This window comes from Solanum lycopersicum, chromosome 4 (assembly GCF_036512215.1).
Source record: "Solanum lycopersicum chromosome 4, SLM_r2.1".
NCBI lineage: Eukaryota > Viridiplantae > Streptophyta > Magnoliopsida > Solanales > Solanaceae > Solanum > Solanum lycopersicum.
The window spans coordinates 54,276,357-54,293,724 of NC_090803.1; the positions used below are offsets into that span (position 1 = coordinate 54,276,357).

Sequence of the window (17,368 nt, forward strand, 5' to 3'; positions counted from 1 at the left end):
CCTTATTTGTCTCAACTTGTACCTTCAATATATTATTTTTGGCTTTGACAAATAACTCTATTTCTTGACTATGTGGCTGCATCATTTTGCTACTTTATTTTGTATCGCTTTGGCTGCTGCTTTGCTGCATTAATTATTTTGCATTTCTTGTCTATCATCAAAATATTGATTTTGATTAACTCTATTTCTTGAAGTAGAATTATCGGTTCTATCATATTCTCCCTTTTTTATGAAGACAAATCTATCTGTGTGATGCAAACCTCTTCCCCCTTTTGACAAATCAAAAAGAGTCCAATAGCAGCTAAACAAAATCAAATAACATTCATAGCAACAATTGAAGCTCAGCCAGTTGAGCACAAGAAAATGTTCTGGCAACAAAAAAAAGAGTAACAACACAGAGTTAAACAACCAAAATAACCAGGTTCAAACAAGATGCTTTTCAAGTTGAAGTTTGACTAGGCTTGGTTGAAGCAAAAGCAAGCATATCCAGAACTCTGTCAACCCTTGCATTGTTAGCAAGTTACAGCTGCACCAACTGATCTTTAAACCTATGAATTTCAGCATTTGAAGTATGAAGTTCAGTACGTAAATTCTTGTTTTCTAACTCAAGAGTGGCATATTTTTCTTCAGCCACTTTGAGTTCCCTGAGTAATTGAGCAACAGGACCAAATATACGTGGAGAAGCATTTGCAACCTGCTCCGACTCCATGGGAATGCCACAATCAGCAAGAATGGTTTGAGTAAACATATCTGCACGAGTCAAAATCCTACCTTCTCCCAATGGTACTTCAAATGCATCAAACACTCTAGTTAACAGATTTCCAAAAGCTAATTGATGAGAACCTAGTTTAGGATCAACAATTCTAGCAAGATGTTTGATAATCAGTGTGGGCCAGTCAATGCGTTCTTTGCACTCAAGAGCATTCATAAGTCTCATGTCTCTTATGGAGGCAATGTGACGTTGGTGATCTCTAGGTAGTATCACCTTATGTACTATCTCAAAGAGAAGCGTATGCAATGATCTCATAATGCCCTTTAAAACAGTTTGTGCCCTAGAATTGACTCTACCTTGAGAGAATTTAGCTGGCAAGCTAGAATGTTTATCAAAACCCCAATGATACTCATTAATACCCACAGATGGTATATGCAAGATTTCCCCAAGTTTAGTTGCATTAAAAACAATGTCAACTCCCTTCACATTAGACGATACCACATCTCCTTCCAAGATTACCAAATTTGTATAGAAATCTACCACTTCTTGTTCATAAATAAGATTAGGTTCCAGAAATAACTCCTCCCACCCCTGAAACCTTAGTAGTTCACAAACCTGCTTAACTATATCCATTGATTGTATATCAGGGTGAAAGGTTCTACCCCTAAGCACTGTTTTGGTTTGAAAATATTTTTTCTTTCCCACTTTGAGAAATTTATCCACATTTCTTTTTGCATATTTTGATTTTGACTGAGGAGTTTCAGAATGTTTACCCTCAGAGACATCATCTATTTCAGAATCAAGATTCATTGGAGAAATAGATGAGTGAATAGGAGACTTACCCAAACGACGACGCTTCACACTAGATGTTGCATCATCAGTTGGTTTGACCACATTCACACTCCGAGTCACTGGCCTGTGTGGATGAATCTGTTTAACTGCAATGTACTTTCTTGGCCGTCTTGGTTTTTTAGGGTGAAGTGTGCTCAGAAGAATGTCATCATTGATTGGAGAATGTGGAGATGGTGGTGGATTTTTAGGATTGGTTTTGTGAGATGGGGAAGTTGAGATTTTTTGGGACAGTGGTTATGGGAGTTTCTGGATTTGGTGGTAATGGGGTTTCTTGGACTGGTGGTGGTGGTGATTTTGTGACGGGTGATGGTGGAGATTCTGCAACTAGAGGTGGAGATTTTTCTTTCACTGGTGATGGTGGAGATGTAGACGGATCTGATTTGGGTGAGGATATAGATGGTTTGGTTGGGAGTTGGCTTTCTTCCCCTTGATTAAGCACAGTATCAACGACGGGGTTCTCTTCCCCCTAAGAAGATGCATTGTCAGATGAATTTTCGTCATCTGGGTAAGCAACGAGTGGATTAACAATGGTGAAGGAGAGGATTTTTTTTCTGAAGAATGAAGATGAGAAAGAGTTGGTTGCTTGTTTAGAGAGAGTGCTTTATTGGGAACGGTTTTGATGTTGTATTCGAGGGGTTTGAGTAATTATGGGTGATTGACATCGAGGAGACGTGTGCTTTGACGGTAGCACCTGCTTTTCAGAGACGTGACATAGGAGAGAGAAGATGAAATTGTCCCCCCCCCCTTTTTTTTTAATTTTTGACAGCTAAGTGTAAAGAAGTTGTTGAACCAACTTGACTGAACCTGGTTCATATCTCCTTAGAACTTGGTTGGACAGAATTCAATCTAGAAAGATGAGCCCTAACTCAAGTCTATTTTTCTGAAATGATTCTCTCCCTAGTGCCTTGGTGAAAATATCAGCAACTTGATCCTCCGTTTTGCAGAACTTCATTACTATGTTTCCTTTTTCAATATTATCACAAAGAAGGTTATGTCTAACATCTATGTGTTTGGTGCGTTTGTGTTGAAATGGGTTTTTGACCATGTTCATAGCACTTGTATTATCACATAGAATAGGAATACAACATGTTTCTATGCCAAAATCTGTAAACTGTTGTTTCATCAAAAGAAGTTGGGCACAACATGAAGCAGCTGCAACATACTCAGCCTCCGCAGTAGATAGAGCCACTGAATTTTGTTTTCTAGTTGCCCATGATATTAAACATGGTCCTAAAAAGTGTGCCATCCCAGAGGTACTTTTTCTATCAACCATATGTCCTGCATAATCTGCATCAGTAAATCCTTTTAAATCAAAAGAGTCCCCAGTTGGATACCAGAGAACCAGGTTCATTGTGCCTTTTAAATATCTCAGGATTCTTTTGACAGATTTTAGATGTGATTCCTTGGGACAGGACTGAAACCGTGCACATAGACCAACACTAAAGTCTATATCAGGTCTACTGGCAGTAAGGTATAGGAGTGATCTAATCATACCTCTATATTTAGTGTCATTTACTGGTGAACCTGGTTCATCTTTATCAATCTTTGTTGTTGTCCCAATAGGTGCGTCATTTGACTTAGTTTCATTCATATCATACTTCTTCAGTAATTCCTTGATGAACTTTTGTTGATGAATTGATGTTCCAACTTGAGTTTGCTTAATTTGGAGTCCCAAAAAGAAGTTTAACTCTCCCATCATACTCATCTCAAACTCACTATTCATTAGTTAAGCAAATTCTACCCCCAGTGCGTCATTGGTTCCTCCAAATATGATATCATCTACATATACTTGGACTATGAATAGATCTTTACCTTGTTTTCGAAGAAACAGTGTATTATCAATTTTTCCTCTTGTTTATCCATGTGTGAGAAGAATAGTGGACAATCGATCATACCATGCTCTAGGTGCTTGTTTTAGCCCATAGAGTTCTTTGTCCAGTTTATATACATGATCAGGATACATGGTATTCTCAAAACCTGAGGGTTGTTTCACATACACCTCTTCTTGCAGATAACCGTTTAAGAAGGCATTTTTGACATCCATTTGGTAGAGTTTAAACTCTATGTGAGCAGCATATACGACCAATATTCTGATTATCTCAATTCTTCCTACTATTGCAAAGGTTTCATCGTAGTCTATACCTTCTTCTTGGTTGTATCCTTGTACAACTAGCCTAGCTTTGTTGCGTACTATTTGACCTTGTTCATCGAGCTTGTTTCTAAACACCCACCTTGTTCCTATTACCGTCCTGTTTTGAGGTTTTGGAACCAGGTTCCATACTCTGCTTCTTTCAAACTAATTGAGTTCTTCTTAAATGGCACTAATCCAATCAGAGTCCAGTAGTGCTTCTTTTATATTTTTTGGCTCAATTAGGGACACATAGGAAGAGAATGCACACATGTTCCGTAATTTGGATCTTGTAGAGATGCCTGAGTTAAGAGGAGTAAGAATATTTTGCAAAGGGTGAGAGCTTTGATGTTTCCAACTGTGAGTTGGAATGTTTGCTTGCTCTTGAGGTGCAGAAGAACCAGTTTCATTAGTAGACTTATCTCCTATTTCAGGTGTTTTATGAGAGGGTGTAGATTCTTCTCCCCATATTTTTGGTTCTGATAGCTTGGAGCAGGTTTCCTCATTTTGTTCATCCTCTGAATTTCCTTCACCTTCACTACTATTTTCATTAAAGACAACATGAACACTTTCTTCTACACGGTTTGTTCTTTTATTCAGTACCTTGTAGGCTTTGCTTTGTGATGAATACCCCATAAAAATTCCTTCATCACTCTTGGCATCAAATTTTCCCAAGTTGTCCTTGTCATTGTTGTGTATAAAGAATATATACCCAAAGGCCCTAAGATGTGCTAAATTTGGTTTTCTTCCTTTTAGCAGCTCATATGGTGTTTTATTTAACACGGATATGATCATACATCTGTTTATTAGATAGCATCCTGTGTTCACTGCTTCAGCCCAATAGAATTTTGGAAGTTTGCTTGAGATTAACATTGTTCTTGCAATATCTTCCTGTGTTCTATTTTTCCTCTCAACTACACCATTTTGTTGTGGTGTTCTAGGTGCTGAGAAGTTATGCTCAATCCCATTTGTAGTACAAAATTGTAGGAATTGTGAGTTCTCAAACTCCAGCCCATGATCAGATCTGATGCTAATTATTTCTTTGTTGAATTTTTTTCTGAAACAGCTTTGCAAAGATTTCAAACATAGTGAATGTCTCATCCTTTGTTGCAAGAAACAATGTCCAAGTGAATCTTGAGTAGTCATCAACTATTACAAACACATATCTTTTTCCACCCCTGCTTTGTACACGCATTGGTCCACACAAATCCATGTGGAGCAGTTTTAGTGGCTTGGTAGTACTCATTGTCAACTTTGGTTTGAAGGATGATCTAACCTATTTTCCTTGAATGCAGGTTCCACATACTTGGTTGTCCCTGAAACTTTTGGTTGGCAGTCCCCTAACCAGGTCTTTAGATATGAGTTTATTTATAGTTGTCATGCTAATGTGTCTCATTCTTTTGTGTCATAGCATGGAGCAATCAGAGACTGCACTTAGACATTTAAGAGTATATTCCTTGGAGTCAACAATCTTGGCTTTGTACACATTCTTGTGTCTCTTACCTAGTGGAACTAGGTTCCCAGTCACTGAGTTTGTTACTATGCATTCCTTTTCTGTAAAGAGAACATTGTTTCCTTTATCACATATTTGAGATACACTCAATAGATTATGTTGTAGGCCATTCACATAGTATACATTCTCAATTGCATGAGTATCCATTGATCCTACCTTTCCAATTCCCTGAATTTCCCCACTTTTTCCATTACCAAAGGCAACGTTCCCTCCTTTGATGTTCTTGAGTGAGAGGAAGCTTCTTTTATCTCCAGTCATGTGTCTGGAACATGCACTATCCAAGTACCATTTTTGTTGCTTCCTCTTCACTGATCCCTGCAGTTTAATTTTGGGGATTAGATTTTGGTACACAAATCCACTTTGATTTATGCTTAGAGAATAGATGAATAAGATTTTTTCTGGCCCATCTAGGAAGAGATTTGACTGTAGGAATTTGTTTTTGCTCATTGGTTTTCTCATGATGAGGTTTTCTCAAAGATTTCAAGTTTTTGTTATGAGCAGTTTGTTTTCTTTGACAATCATGACTTTTATGCCCTACCAGCCCACAGTGCATGCATAGACAATCTATGTTGGGATTTTTTACTTGAGAGCTAATTCTATCAAAACCTATCACATGTATCTCAGATGTACGATTCTTGTGAATGTTGTTAAGCAATATGGAGGACCTGGTCCATCTCATTCCATTGTCAGCTTCAGTTTTAGTCACAAGAAACTCTTTGGAGAGTGCTTCATTCCTTTTAGTTACCAAGTCTAGGTTTTTACTTAGTTCAGTATTCTTGGATAAAAGATGAAGATTTTTTTTTCAAGATTCTTGTTTTCTTCTCTTAGTGATGCCTAGTCTTCCATTATCAATTCCCTTTTTGAGTCTATGGTTTTATATGCATCAATGAGAGTGTAGAGTAAAGATTCTAGCTCCCTTTTTGAGTATGAGTTAAGATTGTTTTGTATGTGATGAAGACTAACCTTTTCATTCATATCTTCTTCTTCTTTATCCTCTTCAGAATCTGATCCAGCCATGAGTGCTAGTATGGTTTCTTGTGATTGCAGGTTTCCTTTTCTTCCTTTGTTTCCACTGCTACAAGAGCAAGAAAGTCATAATCATCTTCTTGTTCTAGTGCAAGAAGGGACTTGTTTTCTGTCTCATCACCCTCAGACTCTTCATCAGAAGAATTCCCCATTGCTGCAAAGGCCCTTTTCATTGAGATATCTGCCTCTTGAGTTGTCATTCTTTTGTTTGAGGGGACAAACTTATCTTTCTTGATGTCTTTGCCCTTCTCAAAGTTTGCCTTTTTCTGCTCTAAAGCCCAAGTGGACAGAATTTGATGAAGTGATCCGGGCTCCCACACTTATGACAAACCTAGTCTTTAGTGTTTTCATATGGTTTTTGAGGAGTTTTCTTTTGAAAGGTCTGCCCTCTCTTTAGCATTCTGGTGAACCTTTTGGTTATAAGGGCAATATTTTCATCTTCAAAATCATCTAATGCAGTAGCCTTTAGAACCAGGTTCCTTTACTTCCTTTTTTCTCCGATTTCCTTTTCTTGGTTTTTCTTGAGTTTATATGTGATGAGATTACCAATTAAATCATCCATGGCCAGTGACTCTAGGTCACAGGCTTCAGTGATAGCCTCGACTTTGCTTTCCCAAGTTTCAGGAAGGACACTCAAGAGTTTCCTTACTGCCTTTCCATTAGGAACTATCTCTCCCAAGGAGTACATCTCATTGATGATGGAAGTGAACCTGGTGTGCATGTCTTGTATAGTCTCCCCTTCTGCCATCCTGAACAGCTCATATTGCCTGTTCAAGTTATCAATTTTGGACTTCTTGACTTGCGTTGTTCCTTCAAGAGCGGTTTGTAGTGTTTCCCATATGGCTTTGGCATCTTGACAAGACGAGATTCGATTGTATTCGTCTAGTCCTATGCCACAGATCAAAATTTTCTTGGCTTTGGCATTGTTTTGGATTGCAAGCTTGTCTTCAACCTTCCATTCTTTTCTTTTCCTTTGGAATTTTGGTGATTCCATCAGTTGCATTTTTCATAGGTATAGTTGGTCCATCTAGAATTACTCCCCATAGATCAGGGTTTTCGCCAATTAGATGGTCCATCATACGATTTTTCCACCATCCATAGTATTTTCCATTGAACAGAAGTGGTCGTGTTTGTGAAGCTCCCTCTTGTGGGGTATGTGGTGTTGTCATTGAGTCTTTTCAAGGTGTGAATCTTTTATCGAAAAGACCTTCTCTGATACCAATTGAAGAAACCTATCCCCTAGAATAAGAACCAGGTTCTTGTAAGTTGCTTTTAAGTAAAGACACAAACACTTATTAAATTAAAAACCTTCCTCACTAAAGGAAGGAAAAATCTCGTTTTATTAATTCAACTAAAAGATTTTGTGATTACTACTCAATAATCAAAAAGCCTTACCACTACTAACTCTCTCGATTGACTACAATCGATTACTTCTACTCTCCAAAAGGTCAAACTCACCTTGTGTTACAACCCTCACTGAAACTCAACCCTACAAGAAGCCAAACCCACTCCTTGTACAATAACTCGTAACTTACAATCAAGAACGAAACAACAAGATAGTTTTACACGTTTAAAACTTTCTCACTCAAGAACTTTTTAAACTTAGCAAACCTATCGATCTTGAAGACTTCTACTCGATGAATAATTCTCACTTTTCTCTCTATGTGAAGTCGTGATCTTCTATTTTGCGTATGTCCTCTTTTTATAGATATTCCTGCTACCTTATATCCTTATTAATTAAGGTAAGGAAATTGTAATCATGGTTGAACAAGGAGTACTAATTTTCCTTTTTATTGTACAATCCTTTTTCTATACTTCCTTATTTAATATATTAAGGTTTCCTTATTTGTCTCAACTTGTACCTTCAATATATTATTTTTGGCTTTGACAAATAACTCTATTTCTTGACTACGTGGCTGCATCATTTTGCTACTTTATTTTGTATCACTTTGGCTGTTGCTTTGCTGCATTAATTATTTTGCGTTTCTTGTCTATCATCAAAACATTGATTTCGATTAACTCTATTTCTTGAAGTAGAATTATCGGTTCTATCGATATTGTTGTACCACTATTGTGATGTTGAGAGGAAATAGGGAACGGGTTACACATTCATGGCGGATTCATTGAGAGGAAATAGGGAACGGGTCACACATTCATGGTGGATTCATTTAGAGGAAACAGGGAACGGATCACACATTCATGGCGGATTCATTGAGAGGAAATAGGGAACGGTCACACATTCATGGCGGATTCATTGAGTGGAAATAGGGAATGGCCAACACATCCGTGGCAGATTCATTGAGATGAAATATAAGGAGCCCTAGTCAGTCTTCGTTATATCAAGATGCAGCATTATGTAACTCTCATGTAAACCTATACCAAGTTCTAGCAAGCATGATGCTTGTTTGGCCATAAAATGGTGCATTTCTCTATGCTTGCAGCCAGTATATACTGATAGAGCTGTTAATTATTCATTTGTTTTATGAGACTGTCGATTTAAGGATTGGTCTAAAATTCAATGTTAATGATTTCACTTTGTGCGTTGAAGCTTCCATACCCATCATTTCTTATCTAATAAGTCTTTATCCTCATACTTGTTTTCTTATTAAGTCAAGACAATTTCTATGATATAATAAAATAAAAGTATTCTAGTGCTTAAGTTATTATTATGAGCATAATGTACAAGTTAACTAAAATTTATATTAGTATATAAAAATGAAATCTTAATTTTTGGTTAAATTAATCCCAAAAAATGCATGTATTAATATTTGGCGACTTATAACCCAAGCAAAATGAAGCAAGTAAACGCTCAGCAAGAAGTCAATGATTTGTTCATTAAAGCTGAAGCATTTTAAACAAGTTCAAAACTGGATTATACCAGATATCTTTCAACAAGTATTCTTCCAAATCAAAGGAAAAAAATATAGAGGTGATCCCTCCACTTGTTTCCAAGCTTCTTGCACCATCTTCATATAATCTAAATGGACAACTTAATAATAAAAAGTATTAAGACAAATGATGTTGCTAACACAATTTATTTCTAACATTCATAGGTACTTATTGTTATTCACTTTAATATATATAGGTCACCCTACATACATAAAGATGATATCTTGCATATTGAAATTATAAGTAAAAACAAAGCTAAAACATCAAGTCTGTAATCTTTAAAATGGACCAAATATAAAGAAACTAGATTTTTTAAAAAAATGTTTGTTTGTCACTCATGGATCAATCTAAATTTAAAAGTCATCTCCACCGAAAGCCTCATTGAGGAAAACATCGTCCCATTCCCATGCATCATTCTCATGTGTTGTTTCAGCAAAGTATTCATTGTTTCCCATGGTATTCTCCTGATGATTGTAACAAAATATTTAAAGTGAGTTTTGTGCGAATAATATTACAAATATAAATTTATAATAAAAAAATAAATAAATTTAATTGATCAATAATAATAAAAATATGGTTTTGAACTAACCTCCATAGGAAAGTTAAGCTCGTTAACATTAGAAGCTATCGCATCACTTTGAATTGAAGATTGATCATTTGATTGAATGATGTGATTGATGTTGTTGTTATTATCCAAGTTGATATTCCAATTTGAATGGTCATACTCCAACCCTAATTGGGAGGGAGTGTTCAATTGTGTACCCGTATTCACGAGTGAACTCGAGTCATACCTGAAAGAAACAATGTTAAAGAACTACAATACCAACAAAACTATTAAATGTATTTCATTGACTTAATGTATATCATATTATTACTATTTATGCAGTCTCTTTTATCATAATAATTTGACCTTGTATAGAGTTTAGATGCATTGATCGTTATAATTCTAATGTCATCATATTTTTAAGAAGATAAAATATTATCTTGCAAACAATGATTAAATGCATGAATATCGAAAGAAACCTTGTGGAAGCGAAATCATTGTGCCAGAACTTTGTGAGAGAGTTGTCACTACTTTCACCAAATGTCAGTTGTGCCTGCAAATTATTAGTTAACTACTTTAGTACAAGGGCGGGCACTGAAGGGATAAGATTTTTTTTATGAATAACATCTCAAAAATATTAATGTACCTCTGACAATCCAAATGTTTGTGCTGATTTGTGCTGGATATCTACTAGCATGTTCTGTTGTTGGTTCTATTGTACAGATATAAATAATTATATCAAAATTAAAAAAAATATCTCACCTCTTTAAGAAGATTTTAATAATAAATAATATTTCAAGAATATTAATTTACTTGTGATTGTCCAAGTGCTTGTGTTGAATTTTTAAAAAAAAATCCCATCTCTTTAAGAAGATATTAACAAAGAATATTATTTCAAAAATATTAATTTACCTGTAATTGTCCAAATGTTTGTGTTGAATTCTGTTGGACATCCACTACCATGTGTTGTTGATGGCTCTATTCAACAGATAAAAATAATGGTATCAACATTCCAGAAAATATTTCATCTTCTTAAGGACATCTTAACAAAAAATGATATTTCAAGAATATTAATTTACTTGTGATTGACCAAATGTTTGTGTTGGATTCTTCTGGACACCTACCACCATGTTTTGTTGTTGGCTCTATTTTACAAACAAAAATAATATTAAAATTCAAAGAAAAAATCTCATCTCTTTAAGGAAATTTTAGCAAGGAATAGAATTTCAGGAATATTAGTGTACCTGTGCTTGTCCCAATATTTGTGTTGGATTCTGTTGGATATCTACTTCCATGTTTTGTTGCTGACTCTAGTGTTAGGGTAAAAATTATTATATAAAATTCAAAAAAAAATATATAGTCTATTTAAGGAAATCTTTACAATCAAGAATATTAATGTACTTGTGGTTGTCCAAAAGTTTGTGTTGGATTCTGCTGGACATCTACCATCATGTTTTGTTGTTGACTCTATTTCGCATATAAAATAATATATCAAAAAAATAAAAATAAAAATCACATATCTTCAAGGAGATCTTAAAAGGAAATAGTATTTCAAAAATATTAATATACTTGTAATTGTCCAAATATTTGTAATGAATTCGCATGAACATCTACCATCATGTTTTTTTGCTGGCACTATTGTACAAATAAAATAAAGCATATCAAATATTTGAAAAGAAAATATCTCAATTTTTTAGAAGATCCTAAAAAGTGTTACCTGCAATGGGGTAAAAGGTGATGGGTTTCGAGAAATTGGCATATTTCCTAAATGTGAAGAACCAGCGAAGGAAGGGGTATATGTGTAATTGCTAGAACTGTTTGCTACTCTCTTTCCTTTGTCCATCCAGTCTTGATTTTGAATAGTTGAACTGCAATAGTAATGAAATAATGAAACCAAAAGGAGAAAGGAAAGGGATTTTTTTCAATTATGTGAAAAAAGTTAATAACCTGAATGGACTAATCCAATTATTAGTATCAAACTGGTGAGGAGCCATTTGTTGTGCAACAGAGTGAACATCCATATTTCCTTGTTTCTCCAATTCCATCTAATCAAAATGCATTTGATATTAGTTGCGATTTTACATTATTTCTAAGAAAAATAAGTATTTTCTTGAAATTATGATTTCATATTATTCGTCAAATGACAAATCAAGGAAAATTAAATGGTGGAAGAACAAACTTTTCTGGCCAAGATTTTTTGAAGGGAGTGTTTCAAGTTACTCTCACACCAACGTAGTTGGTGAAGAGAAGGCTCTTGTTCTGCTCCTGTTTCGTAATCCCTGCATAATCATATTGTTAGACATAATATATTGACAACCACTTAAACTTAGTAGTGTATTACATTTAGACAAGTGAAATATTCTATAATATAAAATGAAAAATAAAGGTGATGTCAATAAGTGAAACCATGAGACTATAATTAAGAAAAACACTTGTAATACTAAATTAAATGACCTTATGTTAGCATCCACAATTTGTAGCTCCAATGTGCTCTTCTTGATTTGTAGCTCCAAATTCTATATTAAAAAATTTCAAGTTAAAATAACATTATCAATTTTCGTCATTGGCTCTAGAATGATTTATTAACACTTATTTAGACAATTCTTAATTTCTATTTCAAGTCACACCTAATTAACACACTACTAATTAGAATAGCAAGGGTAGATTGAAAAGAGAAAAAACAACTCATAATAGAGACATCAAATTAAGTTTTGCTCACCTCAATTCTGTAGAAATTAAGACACCGGCGATAGGTTGAAACATCCAAAGACAGCCATCATGATAAAGTTTAATAATTAGTGAGAAAGACCTGAATTTGACTTAATACAAAAGAAATCAAGGATGAAGTACTAGGTCTAGGTTGTATCTAACATTCAATAAATCAAAATATTGTAACGCTTGTATAACTCGACATATTTGAGTTTGTTCATATTATTAGTCTCAAGTCTAAATAATACAGCAGGGTTGTTGATGTCTGATGGTCAATCAAAAATAGTTTCTTCACTCTATAAAGATGGAATCAAGGTTGAGTATATCTTACTCTCCTTATATCTTATTAATAAGATTATATCGAGTTTGTTGTTGTTGGTGGTGATTGTGTCAAACTTATACACATGCCTGTATATATTTTTCCTTAGTCAAAATAGATTTTGCTAATTATGCTTTGGCCGAATCTTAGATCTCTTTGGTCTGATATGGAGAGTATTAATAATAATAATAATAATAATAATAATAATAATAATAATAATAATAATAATAATAATAAAAATAATAATAACAACAATATGCATATGATAATTTAAGTTTATAAGTTAGTTAAATTTATTTATCTTCTGTATGAAATTGTCACCCCTATCAATTTATATATTTATATTTTATTAGCACCTTTAATTTAATTAAAGATTTTATTCATTTATCCGTAATATCTTTTCTAATTTTCAAAGTATTCTTTTAAAATAGAGCTTCTAATTCTCTTTTTATTCCATTTCGTCGTTCGTGAATCTTCTTAAAACACATACTTTTTAATTTTACATTTTTTGTAAATAATATCGTAACACAATATAATTAAAGACAATAAAGTAAACAAAGGAAAAAAGTGAGAAAGAGAGGAGATCCAAACTGTTTATCAAGAAGGTGCAGCTTGCTAACATCTCCTCTGATGTGATTCAATTGTCTCAATTTTTCCACCTTTTCCTTCATTAATATAACAAAAAAATGTATTAAAACTAATTTAAAATGGGTCAAACAGATATCAATAATTTAAAAAAAAAATTATGACAACTCTCTCAATTATACACTTTTTTAATTAAGTCAAGCTTGTTTTGTTGAATGAATTAAAACAAGTCAAAAATCACTTAGTATTTCGTTAATTTTGAGAATGTTATTTTCAGAATCTTTTAATTAATACACGCTCAATTTCAATTTGTTTATCTGATTTCATCTTGATGTAATTTAATAAACTAATATCACTTTTGTATCTTACGATCTTAAACTAAAGAGAGATAGAATGTGTCAAAATAAACATGTGTTATGTGAAAAGTTACAATTAAAAAGTTATCGAAAAAGAAAAAAAAGTTTTGATCAAAGATCGTTAAATGTCCTACATTGGTGAATAACTAAACTTCTGAGGGTATAATTAGTTTTGCCTAAAATTTAACTAAACATGGTATAAGAGTCAAACTTGATGTAGGCCTCAAGAAATGGAACAGTTGTGGGGGTGGAAATACACCACCACCACCACCCCCGTCCATAAACATCACACTCCGGATCGGACAGTGTTTGAATAAAGAATATCCAAATCTGGACTTAATAGGGTGTTACCATGAAATCCCACATAAAAATGTCTAGGTCTGGGTATGAGATCTGGTGTAAAGCGGTGATGAAGGAATGAAGTGTCCCACATTGGTGAATAACTAAGCTTCTGAGGGTATAATTAGTTTTTCCTAAAATTTAACTAAACATGGTATAAGAGTCAAACTGGATGTAGGCCTCAGGAAATGGAACAGTTGTGGGGGTGGAAATACACCACCCCCATCCATAAATATCACACTCCAGGGACAGTGTTTGAATAAAGAATATCCAAATCTAGACTTCATGGGGTGTTACCATGGAATTCCACATAAAAATGTCTAGATCTGGGTATGAGATCTGGTGTAAAGAGGTAGTGAAGGAATGAAGTGTCCCATATCGGTGAATAAATAAATTTCTGAGTTCCTTGGGTTACACAAAAGCCCTAACTTGACACATACTTATTAAAATGTATAATAAAAAAGAAACAAATTGAAATGGGTAAGAACGAGTACTAATTTTCGTTTCAAACTTTAGCAAATTTCATCATCATATAAAAATTAGACGGATTAATCAACATTAATAGAAACAAGACATAATTTTAGAAAATAGAAAAGTCCTACAAATACATATAGATAATAAATATATAAAAGAGTAAAGTACCTTAACATCGGTCATGTGACTAGCCCCAACAAAAGAAAAAAAAACTCATAAGTTAGTGCTACACTATATAAGTTACTAATAGCTAAATAAATATCAAGAAAATAAAGAAAATATTCGTGTACGTGAATCTCCGCTCAACCGGAAGCATAAGGTATCTCTGAAGCATATCTTCGACTCTACAAAAATTGCAAATTTAGTTTTTTTTTAAAAAGTTAATCAAGATAATAGTTTTATAGATTAATAACTAGCACGGCAAAATGGAGAATTCATATTTTTATTCGAAATCATAAATACAATACCTTTGTGGGCTACAGAATTTATTGAGACGACCAGAAGGCGAGAACGCGACAAACAACACATCCACGTCACAGCAAAACGCAATCTCCTCAGCTTTTTTTAATAAACTACTACGTCGCTTAGAAAATGTAACTTGACGTTTCGTTGTCTCTTCTATTTTCTTTATCTCAATTTTTCTACCCATCTTTAAAAGGAATCTCTTCTCTACCTCAAAGGGAACAATACAATGATTGAAAGAGCAGGCTCCAAAGTACCTAATTTATAAGGTCAAAAAAGCTATTTGGGTCAATATGAAATAAATAAAAAGTTGGTCAACCTCATCCAAACATGGTCGTGTGCATGTGTTATTAATTGTTGACTTTTGGACAATATTAGTCAACTGTTTGTCCTCTGCACGTGTGATTGCATTAATTAATTAATTAATTAATTAATAATAATAAAAAGAAAGTAGCTAATTTATAAGGTCAAAACGCTATTTGAGTCAAATGTTAAAATAAATAAAAAGTTGGTCAACCTCATTCAAATATGGTCGTGTGAATTATCATAACCAATTTGACATTTGGACAATATGAGTTAAAGTGTATGTATTTTGCATGTGTGTTTGCATTATTATTATTATTATTATTATTATTATTATTATTATTATTATTATAAATAATAATAATAATAATAATAATAATAATATATATATATATATATTAGGTAATTTACCTACGTTTCATGCGGGCATATGTTATTTTTATATTCTTTTGAACAATCTTTCATATAATTACTTTTATAAGGAAAAAAATGTAAATTATTGTAGTTTTTAGAACATTTCTAAAGAAATTAAATGATTTGACATTGGCATATATTTTAAAAATTGCAAATATATAAATATTGATTATAAAATATCTTGGTATCTAATTGTTTTTATATGTTACATAATTAATCATATTATATGTTATATGATATAATTGTCTTGTTAAAATTGATTGATGTTTTAATGTAGCGACTAAACATAATTTTTTATATTTTTTTAATATGAAAAATATAGAATCTTATAATTTTATGGTTAAAATAACTCGTGTAAATAGATTTATGTGAAAAATTTTGATGATAAATATGAGTTATAAATAAATTAAGACTGTTAAAAATTTACACTGCAACAACAAATAATTTTTTTAGAGACGATCTACTTGTGCGAGGTCAAATGTTCACCACTTTTCGTCATTATTAATTTGTTACTCTAACGACATTTAGAAGGAGAAAAACAAATTTGTAACAACAACAAAATTATATTGTTGACTCTTATAGAAATTCATTCATCATTAAATTGCCGAAGGCCCTTCGAATTCTTCATCAATGAAAATTTATGACTTTTGCAAGAATATTTACGTGTAGTTGTTGCATTATGAAAGTACAAATCGATAAACATGTTTGATATTAGACTCATTTTAAAAAAATATTCTCAAACATTTAAAAAATAAAAAAAGATTCTAACCTAGATAATTCAAATGCTCAGGGAACATGAAGGATAACAAATATATGTTAATAGACATATCTTTAAGATATTACCTTTGTTTAGAGTAGGTTTTGTTTCATATTCATCAAATTAAGCTTGATGAAAATAATCACAACTTACATTTCGTAAAAGTCGCAATTCTTCATAAAAGTAACAACTTTTCATAAAAGTTGCAACTTTTCATAAATGTCACAACTTTTCATGAAAAAAGTTAAAATTTTTCATAAAAAGTTTTAACTTTTCATAAAAGTTATAATTTTTTATGAAAGAAGAAGGCTAGTTCTGGAAATAAAATAAATTTAAAGAGAATCCTTGCTTGTGGTGGCGCCACATAGGCATGACTAGGATATATATATATATATATCTTTCTAAAAAAATAATGAAGAATTTGAAAGATAAAAATATACTTAAAAAGAAACATTATAACTTACCCTTACATTAACAATTAATAAAAGAGAAAGTTATTTGTGTTAAATATGGAATAAATAAAAAGTTGGTTAACATCACCCAAACATGGTCGTGTGACTATATTATTAAACGTTAAATCATCATAAAGAATTTATATTCGGAAAATTAATTAAATACATGCATTATGCCCGTATATTTATAATAATAATAATAATTACATATACACACACCAAAAAATTAGTATAATTTTTTTGTAAAATAAATGAAGAATTTGAAAGATAAAAAATATATTTTAAAAAGGAACATCATAACTCAAATCACCCTGATAATTAATTAATGTTGTAAATCCATTATATATGTGGATGATCCATTAGAGTTATCCAACAATTAATTGGATTCATGTATTAGTGTTTCCAATGTGATAAGATTTCAAGTGATATGAACCTTGATGATAACTATGTATAATTCCAATGTGACCTTTGGCTATGATATCTCAACACTATAAATAGAGATATCATTCACCATTGTATGATACACTTGAATAA

The 17,368-nt window shown here is 32.7% G+C and overlaps 1 protein-coding gene across 1 annotated transcript; it reads right to left on the minus strand.

Moving 5' to 3' along the window:
• Positions 1-9,349: 9,349 nt before the first annotated feature.
• Positions 9,350-15,095, minus strand: LOC104646946 (uncharacterized). The gene is made up of 11 exons (XM_069296805.1): positions 14,914-15,095; positions 11,844-11,943; positions 11,612-11,709; positions 11,382-11,532; positions 10,909-10,974; positions 10,744-10,809; positions 10,577-10,642; positions 10,311-10,376; positions 10,144-10,217; positions 9,710-9,911; positions 9,350-9,584 (listed from the first exon to the last, which is right to left on the minus strand). Exons 1-11 carry the CDS (start codon positions 15,093-15,095, stop codon positions 9,474-9,476), a joined length of 1,182 nt encoding a protein of 393 aa, XP_069152906.1. The 3' UTR covers positions 9,350-9,473.
• Between the last annotated feature and the right edge of the window lie 2,273 nt (positions 15,096-17,368).